Below are 23,495 nucleotides of genomic sequence, written 5' to 3'. Positions count from 1 at the left end.
ACATGGGAGGGAAGCCGCAGCTGGTCAGTCCTTCGGCGATTCTCTCGTAAGTCGGCCCATACTTCACCGTCCCCTTCAATTGACGGTTAATGGCCTCTTCGTTTGCGAGGACAAGGAGGGCGTGCAACTCCTTGTCTCCCCAGTTGCTCATCTTTACAGTGTCTGTCAGGTTTGCGTTTCCCTCTTGCTACTAGGTGCTCATTCCTGCTATCAGCTGTTTCCTGTTTATCCACCTTCAGTGGGTCGCACGAGCAGCGTCATCAACAGCTCCTCCCACAACTCATCAACAGCCCCTTCTGTGGTGGAAGGCCGCCTCGTTCTTTTTAAACCAAAAAGGTTCTGCCAATATGTCTGCCCTACGAGGTGGAAAATTGGGCACCTCGGATCAACTCGCCAATCCGGCTCTGTGTGTCTAAATGCTCGCAGCTTGCCGGCAGAACGGCCCAACATTCGGCAAAAATCTGGCAGTGTAAAAGGGGCTTATGACGCTGAATAGATTAACCTTTGTGGACCTTGAACTAATGACTAAGGAGAAATCTGGACCCTGTGGCTTATTGGGAACCACTGGCATACAGAACCTTTAGATGACCAGAAGGCAGGTTTTGGCTGAATGCAGGCATTTTTTTATATTTAATATATAATTTTGGCTGCAAATAACAGCAACGTTACAAATGACCAACACTTGAAATCATCACAGCAAGTTGAACACAATCAAAACACGAACTCATCGGTGAGCTTGGTATTGTTTTCCTGCTTCCTCTCAAGCATCTGCAGAATTGTTCTCAATGTTCTCTCATTACCAAAGAACAAAAGCACAGACAGTGACTGCGGCTGCTGACCAGATAAGCAAGTGACTTCAGACTTCAGCAATAAATCTATAAATAAATCTGAGCCACTGTCACTCTCATATGTTAAGATTTAAAATCAAATTAAATGTAATAAATCACTCAGGGTGATGAACTCTTTGCCTCTGCTGAAACTGTGAACTGGTGTAATCCTTCAGTAGGTCACCAGTTATTTGAGACTGATGCTAGCTGTGCTTACACTAAATGTCTTGCTGGAACACAGTCCAGGCTGTCATATATGACAAGTAAATAATTGACAAAATGAATGCACTTAAAATCAGCTATAAAATCACTGAGCAACTGACAATAAGGCCATCTTAGGTACTGCTTATAAAATGATCATATCATATACAGTAAATGTTCTCTATAGTCACCCGGCTATAATGTAGGGCAGCAGATAGATGGTGATAATGTGAATGAATGGGCACGTACAAAGATAGACTGTCTCGTACATACATTCTTAGTCATACACCCTAAGGTACTTCCTGGAGACCACGAGCACCCACGAGCCACATGACACACACACACACACACACACAAATACATACACTCATATTTTCAGAGGCAAAGTCATATACACATGCCCCAAACATACAATGTTTGTCAGATGCACAGTGAGCCCAAAAGGTAGCAGATGTAATGTACCTGCTGGTCTGTCTGCATCTTGCGTCCCACTACCCTGAAGGCATTGTTGGTGGGGTTGTGATAGATCTGGACTCTGCTGAAGGACTGGGGTCCAGCCCCTGCCGGCATCCACTTCTTGTTGCCATCGTCATAGATCATCACAGTGGCCCGAGCCTGGCAAATACTCGACTCACTGGAAGATGGAGAGGAAGACAGAAAGAGAGCATTAGGTCTAATTAAGATCGAACATTAATGTGAGTTTAGTTTTGAAAGTATGAGGGTCACAAGTGAAAAATCTCACTTGGGATGCAGTTATACTTTCAATAAAGGTGCTGGCAAGTGGCAACCAAGCTTCATATTAATGACAAAACAGTATGAGACGAATCTCATTATACGTATTAAGAAGGGGTGGGCGATATGGCGACTTTTTCAGGTATATTAATCAATATATTTTGAAACAAGATTAAGACTAAGAGAGAATACTGTTTATAAAGATATAGTTTAATGCTGCATTACATAACCTGTAATGCCATGCCAGTTTGCATCTCTCCTCTCTCACACTCTCCGCACAACCCTGCCCACACTTGCTCACCAATTCTCAACTGCAACGTGGAGGTAAACACAGCGCCGGTACTCTATTTGAGTCAGTCTGTTATTATTCTGGCGGCATGGTGCTGCAGTGGTTAGCACTGGCGCTTCACAGCAATAGGTTGCCGAAATCAAATCCACCAGCCGGCTGGGGCCCTGCTGTGTTCTCCACGGGTTCTCCGTCTTTCTCCCACAATCCAAAGTGGAGACTCTAAATTGCCCGTTGGTGTGAAAGTGAGTGTGAATGGTTGTCTGTCTCTATGTGTCAGCCCCGTCTCTGGCGACCTGTCAAGGGTCAGTGTCAGCTGGGATCCAGCCCCCTGCGACCCTTTATAGGCGAAGCGGTTACGGAAAATGAATGAATGTTATTATTGTTGAATTAATCAGTCTGTGTAATGAATGAAATTACAATAACTGCAGTTGCATCCGTGTGAGACAGAGGTGAGGTAAATTGATAGCACATCGTTACTTTACTTGGTAGTTGTAGTCTATCCTGCGATGGTGAGACAGCGGCGGGATGGGCGACTGACCGTTCTGTGCGCTTTAGTTCACTGTCACGGGAGAGTGTGTAAAGCTGCCAATATCTGAACGTAAGAAGCTGCAGTAAGAGTATTTTGGGGTACTTTTATAGTACTTTTCTATGAAAAATGACTCAAACCGATTAGTCGACTACTAAAATAGTCACCGATTATTTTAATAGTCGATTAGTCATCGATTAGTCGACTAATCGTGGCAGCCCTACTGACAACTGAACATTTAGCCCACTTTGTAGAAAATACTGAGCTATATAGTGTATTTCCACTCAGTCTGAAAAATACTGAGACATAAATTTTGGTCCGTATCGTCCAGCCGCACAAGACATATGGTATCGATCTACAGTACATGCAGCCATGAAGAACAAAAAGACACTTCTGCACAAAGTGTGTACATTAAAGCAGAACATACTGGCAACCACAAACCATAAAGCGGTAGTGACAAAAATAAAACCACAGGGGTCTGTGCTGGTGACTGCACAGTCAGCTAAAAAAAAGGGGTGATCAAAGATCTCTGCGGTTGCTACCACAAACATTTGACTTCTTTTTTTTCCTGGTGACAAGTCTGAAGATCTACAGAGATCACAAATCTTCAAAGCCATATCTACAGCATGCTGCGGCACATCTTATCTATTGGGCCTATGAGTGACAGGTTATGTACTCGATCTAAGAGCTGGTGAGCCCAACATGTTACCTACTTGTGTACAAGTATGAAAGAGCTGAAATTATTTTCCTATTATCAGATTTCAGGCTAATTAACATGATGTAATGTGTAGTGTGGACTGCAGCTGGAAGGAAGAAGCAAACACAAGGGGAGGTGAGGAGGAACCGGATGGACAAGCATCCAGGCATCCTCTCCAGATCTCACACTGTCACAACAATGCTTTTAAAAGTGTGCATGGATACAAACATACCCACAGAGTATAACTTGTTTACATGTTGAGTGTTGCTGATGATGGAGTTCCTGAAATTTATACAGTGCTTTGGCAAGCTGCCAGTCATGGAGAACTAAACTCTACACAGATCAAAGATCAGGACCTCTTATGTCAAAACAATATGTTTTGACATTATACAAGCGGTAAGAAGTGAAAGACCAAGAGAGTGAACGCAGCAAAGTGTTGACTTGAGAATAGTTAAATAGATTAGTTTGCCGCGAGACAACAATGGAGACTGACAAAGACGGGAAGTTGTGTCGAGCTCTGCCAAAGGGACGAGGCTCTGGAATCTTCCACCTGCTCTACATCAACCTCCACCTCCACACACTTTGCAAGAAAACACGCGAGATCAGTGACAAAACATTTATTTATAGCGCCATGCAGGCGGAATACACATAAGTTATGACACACAGAGGAATGCCCGCACATATGCAGGTTTAGGTAGCAGTGTTAGAGGCTGCAGACAGCGTGCATACATATTTGCATTTCAGACACTGAGATCTAATAGTGATAATCAAATCATTCACTGTAGAATTGAATACCACAAAAAAATACAGACAGAAGAGGAACAAAGGTGGCTGACTGTCAATCCCATTTTTTAACCATACCTCCCCTTCCTCTCCTTATTTACCCCCTGTGCTCTCCCTATAGTCCCCTAATCCATGTCTTCCACCTCTCCCCCTCTCCCTCCATCTGTCCCACCCATGATACAATCTGCTTCTTCCTGTGACACAGCACCAAAGCCACAGCCCACTTCCTGCTGCCAACACTGCCAAATAAGGACTGCCTCAGCCTGAACAATCGATATGCACACACACACACACACACATGTGGGTCCTATATTATCCTGCAAGTAGTTAACATTTCAAAACACATCAGATCACTCTGGGATTCGCTGTCAATCACGGAAAAGTGTGTTATATAAACTTCAAAACACCTTCCGCCAATTGTGTTATTTGGCACGTCTTATTATGAGTGTGCCCACAGTGAATGTTAGTCCAAACTTTCATCATACCTTCCTCTCCTCAGTGCTTTTTGGCAACGTGTAGCTACAAAGATTTCTGCAGATATCCAGCATGTAACTTAAGTGTGACAAAATAAATCAGGTAGCAATTAACATGTTTCTATTTTACCATATTTGTTTCAGCATTTTTTAATGGTCAGTCTTAGCTTCCTCTGCATGATAAAAGCTATCAGGGGAAAGGCTTGTATGAGGTGGGATCTTATCTTGGACCATGTTTGGACAGGTTCGAAGTACTGAGTCAATATTGAGGTATTTGGACAAAAATATTGTAATATTTGGGTGTCTCTTTTGCCAAGTTATATCCTTAAGGTGTGCAATAATTCAATAAAAGCAATACTTAACTGTTTTGAAATCAGTTCCTTTTTTTCACAGAGTTATAATCTTTGATTCTCAGTTTTGGGAGGTCTGTCAAAGCCACAGCCCTGTGGGTTGTTACTGTAATATCTGGGATCTGTGGTTTTAATATTTGAACTTGAACGAAAACCACACTTGAAAACTAAGTCACTAACTATTTGAACAACAGCGAATTGAGACAAGCTTTTTAGAAGGAAGACAAGGCCCTCTAGAAACAGGCTTAACGTTGACAGTGGCCTTAAATCCACACTCAGCGGCCACTTCAAGCAGGTTAAAGCCACCTCGGGCTGGATGGATAAATACTGCAGCGTTCTCTGATCTCATCTGCATCAAGCATGCTGTTGATGTGCGGGGCAGAGAGGGCTTATGGGAACTGGGAGGGGACAGAGACTCCGGACTGGGAAATGGATGCATATTTAATGGCAGAGAAAGCGAGGGCTTGGGAGTGAGACTGAGAGTGAGCAGCTGCATTATTGATAGAACTACGGACACCGAGACGCTAAAAGCGTGTGTGGCACACGCGCATAAAGACGAGGACTCGTGCGCACCCTCACACCTGTCAACCTGCCAACACGTGTCCATGTGTTGACCCAGTCCGCTGAATATAACAGGCTGCAGAGGACTCACAGTTGGGTTTGACTGGACTGGAGTTTTGGTACTGGAATAAACCGTGACAGGCGCTGCCATAAACTATTCCTGTCCTTCTTGGACACGGACCACCACTCCACTAGTGAGGACCTGACGCTGGCCGTAAAGCTAAGTCAACTGGTCACTTAGTTGGCTTAAGAGGTTTTCTCTTAAGCACAAATAGGTCATTGGCTGATGCTCTGGGAGGGATTTGAGCCACCAAATACCTCAAGCAAAGGACTTGCTCAATACAGCAGAGGACAGAGACTGATTGCCAAGATGATATTCAAATTCCACCTACACTTTGAAAAGCAATTAAAAACTGTCTGTCCTCACTTGTCATTATCACAGCCCCAGTGAGTTCCTCATCCTTCTGCGGTTTCTTGGTCAGTAAGGGGTTAACAGGAAACCGCAGTGCACGGCCGGGGCACAAGCTCTCTTGGAAATGTCTGTATATGGCTGTGCTCTCAGAGCTTTTCCCCAAATGTGCTGGCAAGTACAGTCAGGCCCAGTGGCTCTGTCTCTTCCCTCCTCCTCCTCCTCCATTTACCTGACCCTCCCACCACGCTCCTCTACCACTCCTCTCCATTTCCTCATCATTCTCTCCTAATCAAATGATGAAGCACCAAGATCTGTCGAGAGATGCCTCTTTGGTGGCATTAATGCAGAGACATATACATTACATAATACTACAGTTCACATCTATGTCTGGTGCAGGGATAAGAAGGCCTAAGGTACAGCGAAAATGGAAAGAGTACATTCAGCTGAGACAAGATACACTGAAGTTACAGTGTTGTCTAGACACTAAGTAGAGTAATGGCATTTGTCTCTGTGTCCACTCCTGCCTCACTGTCCCTCCTAATTCATCAGACCTCTTTCTCCTCCAGGAGCTCATAATACCACTATATAAAAAGCCTTTTTTGCCCTCACAACTACAGCCAACTATCATTTTTTAATGATGCTCACTTTGGCTTTCTGAGGTAGTCTTGCCTCCAGGAATAAGTGTCTTTCTCTGTGGTAAAGAGACAACAGGGAAGACTGAAACCTGCAGGAGTAACTCGCAACACTTGACAAGCTCGTGCAATCGAACGATGCAGCTTCAAGTCTCATCAATAGAGGAATGTATTTTCACAGCGTCGATAATTGATTCACACACACACTCACTGCCAAATATGAAACATAAGCTGAGAAACAGGTGATACACTTGAATTAGTAAACCATAGGTGGCTGTGCTGCACCCTCGATGAATGAACAGTGAATCATTACCTTTTTTTCTTCTTCTGCTACAGTAAAGCGTCACATTAAAACCAGACAGGAAACGAAAATAAGTCACTTTATATTGTGTAATGTCTGTGTTTAACCAAACCACTTCCTCCCCCTCCTTCACCGCCTGATAAAAATAGAGACCACATTTCACAGATGATAGTCACACATGGTAAATACTGATATGACAAAAAGAATCTATATAATGTGTAGAAGAACAATGTTATATATAATGTTTTCCAGCAACAATTTACAGGTAAATTTCACTGTGTTTTTTAATGCTATGGTCGACTGAAAACTATTTTTTTCTTTGGATGTGAGAAAAGGAAACCTTGGACTTCACAGGGTTGGTTTATGTTATGGTGGATATATACATAGTGAGAACTCATTCATAAGTGATAAGTAAGGATAGACCGATACATCGGCCGGCCGATATATCGGGCCGATATTTGAGTTTTTACTTGTATTGGCATTGGCGCGGATTTATTTTTCCCCGGCATGATTTACAGACAGGCATCCACGGGCATCTCTGTGTTGCCGGAAGACCCTGCAGCGCACATGCAGCGAATCCTACTGTGTACAGCAGTTGTTGTTTTATTTATGCTTCAGCTTAAATATTTGTTTATTTTATAAAGACATTACTGGAAGATTTAAGAGCACTGAACTCTTTTTTTTATTTGAATGTATAATAATAATATTCTACCTGTTCTACCTCAACTTTCCATCTTGTTTTAGTATTTTTTACTGTTCAATAAATGTTTCTGATTTTAAACTTGAGACCTGTAATATTTGTTATCATTGTGTCATTTTTTTGATGTAAATTGAGGGAGCAAAAGCAGTATCGGCCCCAAATATCGGCTCAAGAAAATCGGCAGTCCATAATCGGTCATCGGCTAAGGGTGATGGAAAAAAATCGGTATCGGCATCGGCCCTAAAAAATCCATATCGGTCTATCCCTAGTGATAAGTGAAACTTTCGCTTTCCACCCCAGCACCTGGATAGTCGAAACGAGGCACACATGGGAAAGTCACGTTCGAGACAGACACACAGACTGCAGAGAGAAGTGAGAGAAGGAAGTGTCGGCTGCAAAGAGGCAATATGGGCAAACCCAGCATGTGACAGTATCTGAATGCACAATATTCTCAAACCCGGGCTGCACGCTTCATCTGGTGTGGCATCACTGCATTTGCTTGTTACTCATTTCCATATCGCAGGAGACCGAATTTTCCTTTGAAGTAATTATTTTGCTGCCTCACTGCACGTGCTGGATCGAGGTCATGATGGTGGTAAAGTACTTGACCTCTGGTGCTGACTCGGACATGGAAAGCTCACACAATAGCCTGTTGATGCTGGCATGGACATCTGACAGTACACTGTCCTCAAACCACCCTCGGGCCATGTAAACGGGCTGCCAGTGATGTTAAGTTGGGCCCAAATTACTCTCTCTGAACATACATCATCCAACCTGTTTGTTTCTCGTGTCAATAATCAGTGATTGTAACGGACTGTAAAAGTAGTTCAAGATAAGCTGTCAAACTGCAAAGTGCAGTTCCTGTTGAGTCGTGAGAGCCAGCTGTCCCATAAATGTTAATATGTAGCCCGACGCCCAGACTTGAGAATAAACTCCCCGTTGATGCAGCTTGTTTGCTTCAAATATAAAACACAAACCAGAATCTAAACTCAAATGCAAATTATTCAGAGGATTCTGCTGTTCTAATATATGAAAGAAACAGAGAGGCTTTCTTCTTAGTGAAATATCCAACAGTGATCCAACTAATTAACTTAAAGCATGTTTAAAAAATGTGATTCATTTGCACAGGTAATTATCATAGTGACTTCAATAGGGTCGTTGCACCAGTTGGTGCTCAGGCCCTAAAAATGAAAGGACTTAAGACTAAGGTTATGGCTGGAAGAGGAGATCTCTGCTAACTTCACTCCCCCTTTTCTTTGTCGTTCCCCTCATGCCTGTTTCTACTCACACAGGTCCTTGCATGCTGCTGAAGGACACAAATAGACACACACACACACACATTTGCTGCAGGCTACTGCTTTCTGCCTCCACGAGTCAGCCACACAGAAACAGGCATCCAGGCTATCTCAGCTATTCTTACGCTCTTCTTTTTTAATATCTCTGTCTGAATGGAGTCAGACATCTTCGGCTGAACCTCCTCTACCAAGAAAACCCCTCAGCATTCTTTGAGCGCTGACTCATCCTTTGCCTGGCATCGTTTATCCAGCATTGTGGAAAAGTTGAATAGACGTTTGGCCGGGAACTTTCATTTTGTTTTGTGACCACTTCAAGAGTGGAGATGAATTCCTTCCTGCTTGTGAGGCAGTGTGGGGCAGTTGTGTGTGTGTGTGTGTGTGTGTGTGCGGACGGGGGGGTAGCGAGGCACTCCTGGCACACTCAATGCCCATATTTGGAACCATCTCACCTCTGTCCTCCTTACCGAGCTCAATTCCTTTTACAGGTTGGAGCATATCTTCCTCGACTCAGGCCGAGGAGGAGGCCGGCCCACTTCTCTGGAGAAGAACAATTAACTGAGACAACCTCCTTCTTACTCAGCTGCCCTGACTTGTACACTCTTTCCTAAACACTACTGAGGAAAATCTTCACTCAGCTCTGAGCCCATAGATGAAAAAAGACTGATAAGTTGTTAAAAACAATGGGCCAACACCTAATCATATTTCCTGCTTCTCACTGACACCGAGCAGCCGACAGTGTAGACTTTGACCTTACGTTAGTCTACTTTGCAGATAGTGGCTACTTGGATCATAGCCGTACAATGCATTACACCAGCTGAGATAAATTAATCAGCAAGGAAACCAAGTTTATGATAATGGCAAACAAACTGTAATAGAGTCTGAAGCCTTGAAATACATTTCTTTCTTTCTTCTCACATGTGAAAGCTCTGCTGCCAATAACAGCTAGGTCTGTTACCAGAAAAAAGCTGCAATAAACAATATTGTTCTCACTTTAAGACCATTTTTTTGCCATTGACATAATAATATAATTGCATAAAATTGCGAGTACCCTTTCAAAGAGCAGCCATCTGTTACTTCATGATAATATCAGACATTAGAATTGAAAGATGGATTTTTTTAACGAGTAAATCATGTGTAAAGCTATAGTACCTCTCTAAAAGCGGCCCAAACCTACTCATCTAGGGACTTAATACAAAAATTGGCCAACAAAAACAAAACCAACAGTTCAGGACAAAGTTCTTGGAGGGTAAAACTGCAAAGGACGGACTATTTGGCTCTTTGTCAGGGGTTGGCAGGCCTGACTATCAAGACTGTGCATCTTCTAGGGATGCACTGATCCGATATTTGGATCAAATATGGGTCCCAATATCATCAAAATACATGAATCGGGTATCGGAAAATGCAACCTATACCTGAGGCGATCCTTTCCCTTTAAATGTATTGCGACGCGAGCTACGTCATGGAGCGAAGGAGAGAATCTGCTGTGAGGAGGTATTTCACACTATTTCAACTGCTGTTGCACAACTGTTTATTTCTGTTAAAAATAAATAGTCTCTTTCATCTTTTTTCATTCTATCTTAGGACAGAACTGTGTCGTCATCAACCCCTGATGCCTCTTGTCTTTTCTGTTCTACATGGAAAGGTATATAGCTTTTAGGTCAACCATGGTATCGGATCCGTATCGGCTGATATTCAAAGCCACAGCATCTGGATCGGTATCGAAACTGAAAAAGCTGGATCGGTGCATCTCTACCATCTTCCACTCCAAAAGTGCACCTGCAGTGTCACCTCTAAAGTGTTGTTTTATTCTTCTTCGGGCTGCACAAGTAGGTGCGGGTGGAGAGAAACAAAAAACAGAGAATCTTTGCGCCCAAATCTTATAACGGACGGGAAAACTCTTGTGTTTATTCTGGCATCACGTTGGGTCACATTCTCATGTTAACAAAGATACATGTAGCCTGAACACAACGGGCAATATAGAGGTCAGCAAAATAATTGAGGTTAATATCCAATATGTCTTTGCACTACTAAGTTAAGAATAATGAAAAAGACAGACCTATAAACTGGCTGGTTGGCATAGTGATGTTAATCCACGTACTGACTGGAACTATGTACAAACAAAACAGCAGAAGTTACATTCAGGCCAATATTCACCCATGACTAAGCGTTGAGCATTAACTATTTTAACAGATGACTCAACGCAAGGACAGTCCTCTTTTGACCTCTCAGCTGACCTTAACATCGAGTCCCTGAATGAAACTTGCACCATACGAATACCACTTAGACAGAATAGTTAGAAAGAGACAGAGTGGGAGCGTCACGCGGCACCCAGAACAATGAGAATGGTTTCTGTAAACAAGATTATGTGCATCACTAATCATGCAAAGAAAAAAAAGTGTCAGCCATGCATGAAATGGTTCAGTCTTTAACTGAAGAAGACAAAACAGGTGCTCCTTTTCTGTTAACTTATAAACCCTTATCTGGTCAAACTCTCCTGGGACAATATTATCTTTCCTTTAGAACCCAGAACCTAAGTGGTGCCTAATGGTAATGTAAGGAAACTGCTCCCCGGCAAATCACCTGCTGAGTTTCCTCCAATACCGTTTTATCTAATGCAGCCTTTGTGTATCAGCAATCACCATCACCATCAGGTAAGTGAAGTTAAGATCTGACCATCTGACAGATAGGAATGTTTAAGATGGCTGACAGCATAAAGCAGTTTTTATACTAACTGGCATCCATTACGCTCCATTAGGCAGCAGACCCCTGATGAACCTGATGTATCTTTGTGCCCATTAGCAGTGCTGACCATACAGTATATCACTATAGCATTTCTGCCCACAACAAGCTTGGGTTTCACTACGTTGTTAGACCCAGGCTCTCCATCAGCTGGGATGAGGTCACTCGGTCTGACTAATGCAAAACGACCAACGGATTTGTAGATGTGTCCGTAACTTCATCCTACTGTAGAGCTCTTTGTTCTGCTCGGGTTCACACTAGTGACGGCTAGAAGATGAGACATACATGCTAAAATACTGAAATCCAAAAACCCTTATATTTTTAGCCTGGTGTCAGATCTCTGAAACATCTCAGAGATTCAAATGTCTGGTGTTGTGCCCACTGAAAGAGAGACAATTGTCCAGTCAGAGCTTTATAGAAGAGATGAAGAACAGTGGTGTCATCCGTCTTTATTTCTAGCCACCTTGCTTCATTCGTCAAAAAACTGCATCCAAAGAATGGGCAGCAAAATTGCCACAAGCAGCTGGATGAGATCAAGGCAGCTGTACAGATTATTCCATGCCAACTAACAGACATTACGACTCTTAAATCAACATCTCCTCTTAGATAACTGCTTCGGGTAACCACGACCACAGCTTCCGCGATGACAGAAAATGACCTCAGCAAACAGATACATCACCTGCTGCTAACTGGTCAAAGCAAAACCAGACAAAATCTACTCCCTCAAAGCAAGAAATTTGCAAACATCACCTAAACACAGTGTCAGGCAGAATTAATGAAGTGAGCGTGAGTACCAGGCCAATATATTCTGCTTGTAATGGACCCTAACACCCAACAAACGGAGGTAGTTTCCTATGATTCAAGCCATGCTTATATGTATCGGCACAATGGTCAGTCTCCAAAGAAATATTTGCTTTGAGTTTTGCAACTTTATCAGCAACACCTTTGGCATTAGAAGGACCTGGTTTACTTCTTAGGGTTGGGAGAAATGACAATATCCTTAGACAATGGGTGCGGTTACATGATGGCTTCTCATTCAGAATGAAATAAATCTGAATGAAATCATTCGGAATTAAAGTTTTTCCAGGTAGTTTACATGAGAAATATTCATTCAGAATGAGGGTTTACACGGGAGATCAGTTTAATCGCCTTTATTCGGGTCTGTGCAAGGTTTGGGGCAGGGAAGGTTTCTGATTGGATAGGGGGCGGGGCGGATGTTACGTGTTTACGTTTACCGGAAGAAAACACTGTAGTCCTCACTCCGGATAACAAGATGCTTGACGACGCCGTTCTTAGTGCCTTTTTTGGGCTTGTTTTGCTTATATTCTTGAAGCAGCAGTACGACAACAACCTTGTTCTGCTAATGCTTCGTCTGTTGAGGAGGAGAAGGGAGGTAGAAGGTCGAAGAAGGGAGATAGAAGACTGTGCTTTGGCGAATGGAAACCGGTGAGTGCAACGAGTCCGACTGCTCTCTCTCAGCCTGTTGCTATGTGCGCTATATACGTCATCGCACCAGAAGGGCAAGGAAACGAGCATGCGCAGAAAGACCGGAATGAACTTAAAGAGGAATGAGCGTTTACATGCACACAAAATTCCTTCATTCGGAATGACAAACGGAATAAACCACCCCCTTTAATCGGATTTCATTTTCAATTGGAATGACTGTTTACATGACCACTTTTAATGGGAATGGCCTTTCATTCCGAATGAAAGTGGAATTAAACTGTCCACGTAAACGTACCGACTGTCAGAGATCTTTGCCGTACCATTAGAACAAGGTAGGTATCCATTTGATATCTATGGGTGTATTTAACCAGTCAATGGGGGCTGCTTTACGGCCATATTGGATTTACACAACATCCACATAAATTTGATGATGAACCATGTTTTGCTAGGTAGTTAATTACTGCAATATCCATAAGCAGATGCAGTCCAATCTGGTTATTTTATCCATGATAGTTTTCTTAATTTGAGTTCCTGGAATATGTATATCACTGAAGGGGTGCAGCTGACAATTATTTTCTTTTTTTAACAATTTATAGATCATTTATTTTTGATTAATCCAGTAATTATTTATTTTAAGTACTAAAAGCCCACAGTGATGTCTTTAAATTGCTTGTTTTATCAGACCAACAATCCAAAACTTAAAGATATCCAATTTGCCAAGATATATAAAACAGAAAAGCAGCATTATTTTATATTTGAGAGGCTTGAACTGAGAAACGTTTGTCGTTTTCTTCTGGAAAATAAATAACATGATTTATAGATTATCAGAATTGTTGATCCATTTTAAATCAATGCACCATACCATGACAAAAGACTGTATCTATAATACTCACTGCAGGCGATTTAAACCATCTTCACATGTACTGACTTAATTTCCTGCGACACAAGATTCACTTTCAAAACACCTACTACTTAATAATGGGCGAGGCTTGATCAACAGGCTAGTTAGGGTAAAGGTCAAGTTTAAAAATAAGTGATCATAGAAAAAACAATACCATACAGCAACAACATAACAGCCTAACATAACACAAAGGCACAAATGAAGAAGAAAAAGGCCAGCCACCACTAAGGAAACTGGATTTGTCACCATGTAGACAATAGTAGGTTTTGTATGTTGAGCAACTCCTGTAGCAAAGCGTCTAATCCAAGGGGCAGACCGGCATAATAGCCTATTTATGAGTATGAGAGGTGGGAGGACCCAGAGGGGTAAATTCGTTCAGGGGAGGGGGTTGCGGCGATTGGGTGTTGGGTGGGAGAAAAACTCACAAGGCAAGAGCATACAGGCTTTTGTCACACCAACTGTACAGCGAGTTTTTTGAAGTGAATATCAACATGCAACTCTTTTTGGAGCATTAAAAAAGCCATTATTCTCAGTCTCTCATGGATAAGAGTTCCCACAAGCACATCTCAATCACCTTAAACTGCTACTGCTTCTGTGCTGCAGAGGTAAGTGCGGATATTAGGATGTCTCTCTGGTTGAAATACATATTTAAAAAGGCTGCATTATGTTAACAGTATGGTATGCAGAATGTCTTCCGTGTATTAGGATACAGTTTGCAAAGGACAATGACGGTGAGTCAGAAATTAGCTGTCGGATAAGAAAACTGAAGGTGTAGACATGTATTTCTTTACATACTATTCTGAATCATAGATAGATTTTAGGGTGTAGTATTCATTGTATGCAACCTGAAGTCTGTTTATAGTCTGCCACTGATATCAGACTTCAAACAACTGTGCAACGGAATTAAGAGACAAGTAGAGACATGAAAAATCAGCATCCAACACATCAGACACCCTTTCATGAAGATTACACAACACTGAGGCATGAACACGCTGTGATCGCAACACCAATGAGTTCCATCTTGTTATCCTTACATGGAAAGCTATGCAATAATATTGCTTAATGCCTTAAATAACAGCTACTGGCCTGTTGGGACATGAGGTCAAGAAGTTGATGGAGGAAGAGGAAATGACAGAAAAACTGCAAAGATCACTGTTAGAGCTACATTCCTTTCCAGTTACTGCCAAGGCAGAAAAAAAAGCTGGAGCCGAGACACAAAGGAGACTGAGGGGGAGGCCATTTCCCTGCTTTTAAGACTGATCAATAAAAAGCTCATGCATGAGTGTAAGGAGAAGAGCGGAGGAGCCCTGTTTGGCATCGCTTCCAGGCATGTCGAGCTTCTAAACTGAGCGCAGGGAACTCGTTAGATTGCAAACAGTGTGCTAAGCAGATGCATTACACCTGTCTGCCCACGTCACATGCCTTAATTCTTGAGCCCGAGGCAGCCATATTGCTTGTGTCAGTTAGGACAGGTCTTTTAGTCACAGAGACCCAGTCAGTGAGTCAGGCTGGGAAACAGGAGTCACCACTGACAATAACAGTGAATCATTATGCAGATGGATGCACTTCCTGTGCCACCTAACCAAAGGATGAGACAGTCTGAAATGCTGACGCAGTGCGCTTAGCATCAATTTTCTTTTAGTAGCATCTGCTTTGAACCAACAGGTGTGCGCTGAAGGTGGTAGGATGAGATAACCCTGTATGAGTGGGTGAGCAGGACGTTTCTACTGACTGCAGCTAAAAGTTGGGAAGCATTAATAAACCATTTTTGTTAACTGGGTCAAATTGTTGAACTTTTGACCAACTGACTGCACTTCTGTGTCAACATTCACATACCACAGGGACGAGTGACAATGAACATGGAGCAGAGCTGCATTCCAGTCTTTACCTATTATGCAAGGTGACATCAACTGTTCAGGCCACAACAGATTGCTGCAGGGAACGAGTCCTGAAACCCGGAAGTAGGTTAGCATGTTAGCACTTCTGGTTCCCTTGCATCAAATCCAGTGGGGGTGGTTTTTTTGAATGGGTTTTTGGTTAGCTTGAACTAAGGTCTGTGGTTAACATAAGCTTAGGAAATCTTCAGGATTTGTTCTACAACATAAAATTCGTCAGTAAACACACTGTAAAAAGAAAGAAAACCGTAAAAAAACAACAACAACAAAAAAGAGGTGAAATGACTGGCAGTGGCTGCCAAACAAAAACTGTAAAAAAAAAATAAAATGGCAAAAACAATAAATTATAATAAAAGTTTTCATTAAAGTTTTTGCAGACAAACACTGTTATTTTACAGTTTTTTTCCTGATTATGATCAAACGCCTTCAATTAAGTGATGGCACTAAATGTTTAACAGAAAACATTGTTATTTTACAGATGTTTTTCTGATTTATTACAATAAAATATCTTTAATACAGTGGAAAACAGTCAAATGACTGGCACCAGCGGCTGCCAAACAAACTGTAAAATTACAGTAATATATCCTAATTCAAATAAAAGTGGCAAAAATCATACATTTACAGAAGTTTTCATTAAAGGTTTTGTGGACAAACACTGTTATTTTACAGGTTTTTTTTCCCCTACTTATGATCAAACACCTTCAATTCAATGATGGCACAGTTTAATACAGTGAAAAATGGTCAAACACCTGGCAGCAGCCGCTGCCAAACAAAAACTAAAATTAAAGTAAAATATCTTGAGTCAATTTAAGTGTAATAAATAAATAAATTAACAGAATTTTTATTTAAGTTTTTGCAGAGTACCCCACTCATGATTTTTTTAAGCTTTTACATGTCTAAAAAAAGGGGTTGCTTACAAGTGGCTTAATGAGACTAGAGAGCGTCAGCACTCCAAACACTGCTTCACAGCCTCGTTGTGGTGATGACAACAAAGTAACGCAACCCTAGTGTAGTTCGTAAATAGCTAAATGTTAGCTTTTTACTTCTGGTGATTGCATTTACACAAAAAGAATCATAAAAGGTGCATTCATTTATGAAGATTAATTTGCAGAACAAAATGTTTAAGTATCAAACTTTTGTTAGCCACAGACCGTACTGCAACAATCCAAAATCCAATGGAAAAATTCCATTGTGTTTTAGTACAGGGAACCAGGGTGTTATCTTCCGGGTTGGCCAACAAATAAACTTCATCCCTGTACCACTCAATGGAGGGCCAATAGGAACACTATCCAGATATTGTAAAACCTAAAACTTCTAAGACAGATGTCACCTATCAACAGCTAGGACAGACCACTTTTAAAGGCATCTAAACTTTACCATTTCCATTGTGTGTTTTGGGTGCAGTCTAGTTGCTGGAGTAATTTATGGTTGGGGAAGTATTTTTTGAGTGCAGCAGAGCGATAAAACAACAAAGCAGTTTGCTTATCTCACTGTGAGATGTGTAATAATTCAATTATGTACTATACTGGTATAGTGGTGTAATGGTTTTATTATATGCCAGTGTGCTGTCATGGTGATGTGTGGGTGTTTGTGTCTGACAGTAACTCTTACACAGCAGGTCTATTAATTCTATTATGTATTTTGCTTTGCTAGCAAAACTTTATATTTGACTGCCTAGGTATTCTGCAAAGTAATCTTTGCTGATCATTGCATTGACTTAATGGCTTCATTAGTAGGATATTTTTAATGCATTACTGTGATTGTAGCAGGACTTCTGGCAGCTCAAGCACCTCCTGTTCCTTCTGTAATCAAAGTTACAGTGCAGAACTATGTGCAAAACAAATACAAACCCTGGACCAACCCATGTGCTGAGCTGAGATATATTGTTACTGAAAGGGCAGCGCAATAGGTTCGAGATAAAGAACTAGTCACACAGGTTATCAGCCCTGCACCGCTGCTGAATTTAACCCGCATCTGTCAAGCTTTCAAATGACAAAAGTTGCTCCTTGACAAAAGTGGAGCGCTGCTCTGTTTAAATGTGAAGGAGTGGGGAAAAAGGGGGGAAAAAAAAGCCCAAGCTCGGAGCCGTGGCTTCAAAGAATGTAATTGCCAACTGCACAGGCTGTAACAGGATGTGGAATTTGTGGACATGAGCTTTCCTGAGAAATTTGGGTCCCTGTGCAAACTCTGTATTCCCAGAGGGAGAAAAATAGTAGACAAGGGTGTAGATTTAATGTTTGACTGTGGGAACGCGTGACATGATACAAACTGCATGTGGATTTGGGGGGCAGCAGGGCGTCAGAGTGCTCATTGTGCTGCAGAAGGAGCCCCCTGTATAGAGGAGAATCCACCATGCTGAAGTGCCTTTGAGCCAGACACTGAATCCCTTTCACATGTTCCACAAACTACCCCTGACCTTTGACCTCGGTTATGAATACACTGTTGTTCACTTATGGGGCTTTTATATCACGGTTATTTAGCATTTTGCATGGTTGTGGTTTAGTTCAGGTGCATGCACATTTACACTGAGCTGCTGCAGAGCCAAGGGAGCAAAACAAGCTGCTGTGTTTGAAACACATACATAAGTATGTTTTTGTCATCTGACCGGCTCGACAACCCCACAACACTGGGAATATTCTCCCAAAGGCGGCCACACTTGAACAGGTAGCACTAAGCCTTCAGTACCACTTTATGCAACACACACCATCAAGTTATCCACTGGGAGAGGTCACAAAAAGCTGCCACCCAGCGTCATGTGTGCCCCTGGAGTTGAAACAACACCAAAACAGCCAGAAGCTCGAGTTATTTCTGAGTGAAAACGCCATTTAATGTGTTGGAAACAACTGCAAAGGGGGTTCAATTACTACAAGTAGATATTTTGGGTCAGAAATGAGCAGTCGCCTTTGTGAAACCAGTGGCCGAAACGCGAAATGTAGCCTGGAAACACAATGAAGATGAAGGGATTTGAGCCGCTTTACCCACCTCATTGTTCGGCCAGAGTGGAGATCCTCTCCTCGTCGGCAAGTTTGGCTGACTTCAGAGCTGAAGCCCGGCTTTCAAAGTCAAACTAGTGAAATAAAAAACGAGGAAAGCCGGCGGAAAAAGGCGCATCTACACCCGCAAACCGGGGTAGCAACTAGCGGGTAAAAAGAAAGCACACCTCGACGATTTCCTGGTTGTATGGAGAGGGAGAGGAGGGGGAGAGGAGATACAGTAGTGGAGCGGGCTTGTCAACTCCAATCACTATCCCACATTGGTTTCTGCCAGATAAAGAGGTGAAGCCGAGGAGAAGCGGGTCTACACCGAAACCTGAACTTCTCTTTACACACTTTGCGATGGTTTACCGCTCCGTTCCTGGAGATTGGACCCGTGTGTCTGCGCCAGACTTTTTTTTTCCGCTCCCTCGGTCAGTCGGTAGGTCTGTGTAAATTCACTGGTGTCTGGCCCAACCCGCCAGCTTCAAAGTAGGCTACAATCCCATGGTGCGTTCAGGGGCTCCTCGTAAAGTCCCAATGCAGGAATGTGAGAGGTGTTTCTACTGAAACTAAAATTGGAAATGTGATACGCGGTGGTGGAAAGCAACACAAACATTTACCCAAGAGCGTTAACTGTAAGCACAATTTCCGTGAATGTGTTCATTACTGGTTTTTCCAATTTTTGCTACAACATCTCAGGGAGGCATATTATACTTTCTTACTCCACTTCATTAATCCCCAAGAGGAAATCTATTGTTTTCATTCTGTTGTCCTGAATAATAATGATAATAATAATAATAATAATAATAATAATAACTTTATTTATATAGCACCTTTAAAAACAGAGTTTAATACTCAGGGGCACATAACAACAAAAACTCAGGCAAAACAGAGGCAAGATCAAATTGGATAAAACGAGAAAAATACAGTGCAACACCATGAAAATTAAACCCACAAATGTCATGGTAAAGGCAAATGAGAGTAAGACCAAAAGGATAAAAAAAATATATATATATCTATAAAATTAAATAAATTTGAAAAAATGAATAATTACAAATAAAAGAATGACGACGATAAGGGCAAAAAAGATAGACTCATTAAGATAAATAAATAAATAAATTAACAGATAAAAAATAACATTTAAAATCTAAAATAGATGACATTACATAAAGGCAAGTCTGTAAAAGAATGAATGAATGGACTTTATTTATAGAGCACCTTTCATGCACAAACAGCAAAGAAATAAAACCATGCAAGTATACAACACTCATTCAAGGAGAAAAGAGAAGAATAAATACATGTATCAATCAATAATTAATCAAGTAATAAAAAAATACATATATACAAACATTTTAAGAACATTAAAACAGAAAGCTGCTAGTTATAGATTATATTAAAAATATTAGTTGTCATTTAAAACGTGTCCACTAAGGCAGCAAGTCTAATATTTAATGGCAGGGTGTTCCATATTTTTGGGACGTAGCAGCTAAAAGAAGCATCCCCAAAGGTTTTTGTAGTGACATTAGGAACAGTTAAAAGAGCAGCTGTGGAGAGTCTCAGGGTTCATGGAGGGATATAAGGTGATAGGGAGTCTATGATATAGGAGGGGGAGGTGCCATTAAGAGCCTTAAAAACCAAAGGAAGGATTTTAAAATCAATTCTAAAATATACTGGGAGTCAGTGTAGTAATATGGTCTCTCTGTTTAGTTTTGCGTAAATGATAAAATGCATTTTTTGTTAACAAATTAAAATGAGCTTTCAAATTTAGATCGCAATCAAAAATGACACTGAGGTTTCTCACTAGAGGTCGTGTCTGTGTGGCCAGATGACCCAGTTTTGTGAGAACCAGGTCTCTCTTACTACTCATATACATGTATACACAGGCCTGAAACACACACATACATGCACAAACAGGACCTATACATGTATTAAATGGAGAGATGTCAGAGCGAGGGGGCTGCCTAGGACAGGTGCCACAAGCAGTTGGGGGTTCGGTGCTTTGCTCAGAGACACCTTGGCAGTGCCCAGTTGGTGAAACGCTCCATATTTGGTTCAGATGGGGACTTGAGCCGGCCATCCTCCAGTTCCCAACATCTACGTCCTGGCCGCAGCGGCCATGGCCCTTTGAGGTATGTCATCCCCCCCTTCACACTTAGACTGTCCTATCAAATAAAGACAAAAAACCCACAAAAATAACCTAAAAAAAGAAATAGGGGAATAAAACAAGATTTTGCATTGGGCCCCCAAAAAGCAAGATATGGCCCTACTAATTAGTGTGTCTACTGGACAAGAAGCATCTGTTATCAGGAGAGGAGCAACACGTAGCCAAGGATGAAATGTGATGGAGAGATCTCACTGCAGCAGCCTTAAGTCCTACTGAGGATGAAGAGGAGTCGGTAAAGTAAAAGTTAGTATGTGGTTAATGTTAACATAATGAGTTGAGTTTTGACTCCTCATAGTTAACACAACAGTAACCCCAGCTCAGCTGCTGATTCATTAACTGTAATGTTACCATTAAGATCAAACAGTCTAACATCAACCAACTGGTAATGTTAACATTAATACTAGCAAGCTTACTTCACTGACTTGGTATGAACTCCGCGTTGCAGCTGAGGTCGGAGGCTGAGCTACATAGGAGCAAGATGACTCACAGACTTCATGTGTTTTTGTGTCTCTTTGTAGCCATCTTGTATTCCCTTGTAGTTGTTTGGTGTCTCTTTGCAGTTCCTTTGCATCTCTCTGTGGTCATTTTGAGTCTCTCCTTTGTCATTATGTGTCATTTTGAGTGGTATGCCCGTTCAGTAATCCATCTACGGACAAGGACCATACTTTCTGTTTTTAAAACTTTAAGCAGACTGTATTTGGCCTATATTTAGCTGCCAGTGGTTCCACTTAAGTAAAAGTTTGGGTCCCGCATGTTAACTTGTCATAGTTTACAACTGAGGTGCTGCTACTTTTAAATAACTACTGAAAATAACAAAATACTCTAACATACATACTAACATTTTAACTTTAAATACAATCAGCTGTTATGGTAATTTAAGGATAGCCTACTTGTCAGTATCAGATTAAACATGTACTCATCAAGTAGTTCATCCTCTTCTTCTTGTTTTTTAGACAATGTATTGTTTGCAGTATTTAAGTAAATATAACATGCCTTTAGGGCAGATGTCAGAATGTACAGACTTAAGTAAAGTTAAACTAACTAAACAGGAGGACTTTTCAATGTAATCAAGTCCAGAAGTTCAGGAGCCATAATCTTTTAAATTACTTTTAGTTTTAATCCAGCAACAAATCCTGACCACAGGACCAACAGGTGATTTTGGACCGTAACTCATTTATGTGATGCTGCACATGTGTAAGAGATGAACCAGCACCCCATTTTGCTCACCATCCTTGAGACAGTTAACCACTGCAAATCAGATACAGTGGTATTTATGGGTTAATGCCCTTCTGGTGGTTGGTTTTCTTATTTCCAATAGCACTTGAACGCAGCACCTTTTCCATGCCAGGGGGCCTAGCCCAGCCCTCCACCTCGCCCTACTGGCTGTCTGGGTAACTTCAGGTTACTCTTTCAGTAGTTCTTCCTCAAAGACTTTATGAAGTGTTTAATGACTAATATTGTGGAATATAAAGATTGCTATAAAAAATAACCACAGCTTTGATTTATAATAAAAGAATAGGACAAGAAGCAACAGCACTGATATGTAGATCTCTTCTAAATAACCTCTGTTGAATGCTAAAGAAATGTTTTAACGATGAAAGGAACAAAGGAGTCTGGTGCCTCACATGGCCCATTTTTCAGCTCTGACATATTGTACACACTAAAAGCACTCGCTCTTCCTAATGGGGACAGAAGTGGAAGAGAGGATGAGAAAGGAATGCATTACGTCTGCATGGCATGTGTAAACATCCAGAAAGCCAATATGCCTTTAGTCTCACTGCACACACACACTTAGACATACAAGCTGACAGCTCTGAGCAACTGTTAGTCTGGTATTTTTTTAGCCATGTGTCCTCTGGTAACACTGCCGTCTACTGAATCTAAAACTGCCAATTAACTCCCGTTTTCCCCTCATGGCTGAGTGTGCAGTTTTGCTCATATTAACGCCAGATCGTGTGTGAGGTTGTGCTCGAACATGTGTGGAGGTGTCTGTGTGATTTGGGTTGGCTCAGTCTCAAAAACTTGGTCCCATTCCCAGAAAGTAGCTCGTAAAGAATTAGAAACAGTCATGCAGTCGTTTTAGGTTCCTCCTGCACTCCTCCCATGATACCACAGCTTTATTTCCACAGCTTGACGTCAGTCGGTCAACGCCGTCCGCAGCTGGCAGCCTGACAGAAGACCTGTTAGACAGCAGCGAGGAGGCCTCCATGACACTTTGGAGACGCAGTAGGCGTTCAGAGCTACTGTTAAACGTTTGAACTAAATGAAAGTGGCGCCCCCAAGGGGAGGCCGTGGCTCCTCGATACAAATACTGGCCACCCTGGGGAAAATAATTGAAGGCTGATAATATCATCTTTAAGAGGCTGGAAGCTAGCATGAAGGTATCTTGTGAAACTAGACAGCCTAAGGCACTGACTGGGACAGACGATTTCGGCATAGCTTGTCGGGAAGGGGGCTAAATAACAATTTTGGAGAGGGAAGAACTAGCATGGCCATTTTCAAAAAGTGTCCCTTGAACTTGTGGCCCCATCTGGCCACCCCTTTAAAAATTTCTAGGGGCACCACTGCTAAATGAGAGGTGTGTGTAAGTGTGAGA

At 41.8% G+C, this 23,495-nt stretch overlaps 1 protein-coding gene across 3 annotated transcripts in view; it reads right to left on the bottom strand.

Annotated features, from left to right (window-relative positions):
• The window catches only part of vaspb (vasodilator stimulated phosphoprotein b), a 30,966-nt gene extending 11,751 nt beyond the window's left edge, over window positions 1-19,215 (bottom strand). For 2 of the 3 annotated variants that reach the window (XM_050068638.1, XM_050068653.1), the window contains exons 1-2: window positions 18,743-19,214; window positions 1,491-1,662 (exon numbers count right to left, since the gene is read on the bottom strand). In XM_050068638.1, the coding sequence (XP_049924595.1) occupies window positions 1,491-1,662; window positions 18,743-18,747 (177 nt within the window). In that variant the 5' untranslated portion in view covers window positions 18,748-19,214. Of the gene's footprint in view, window positions 1-1,490; window positions 1,663-18,742 lie in introns of all 3 variants that reach the window. The other variant, XM_050068646.1, reaches the window with a different exon arrangement.
• Window positions 19,216-23,495: the final 4,280 nt, after the last annotated feature.

This window comes from Epinephelus moara, chromosome 2 (genome assembly GCF_006386435.1).
Source record: "Epinephelus moara isolate mb chromosome 2, YSFRI_EMoa_1.0, whole genome shotgun sequence".
In the NCBI taxonomy this organism is placed as follows: Eukaryota; Metazoa; Chordata; class Actinopteri; order Perciformes; family Serranidae; genus Epinephelus; species Epinephelus moara.
This window is presented reverse-complemented; position numbering and strand designations above follow the sequence as displayed.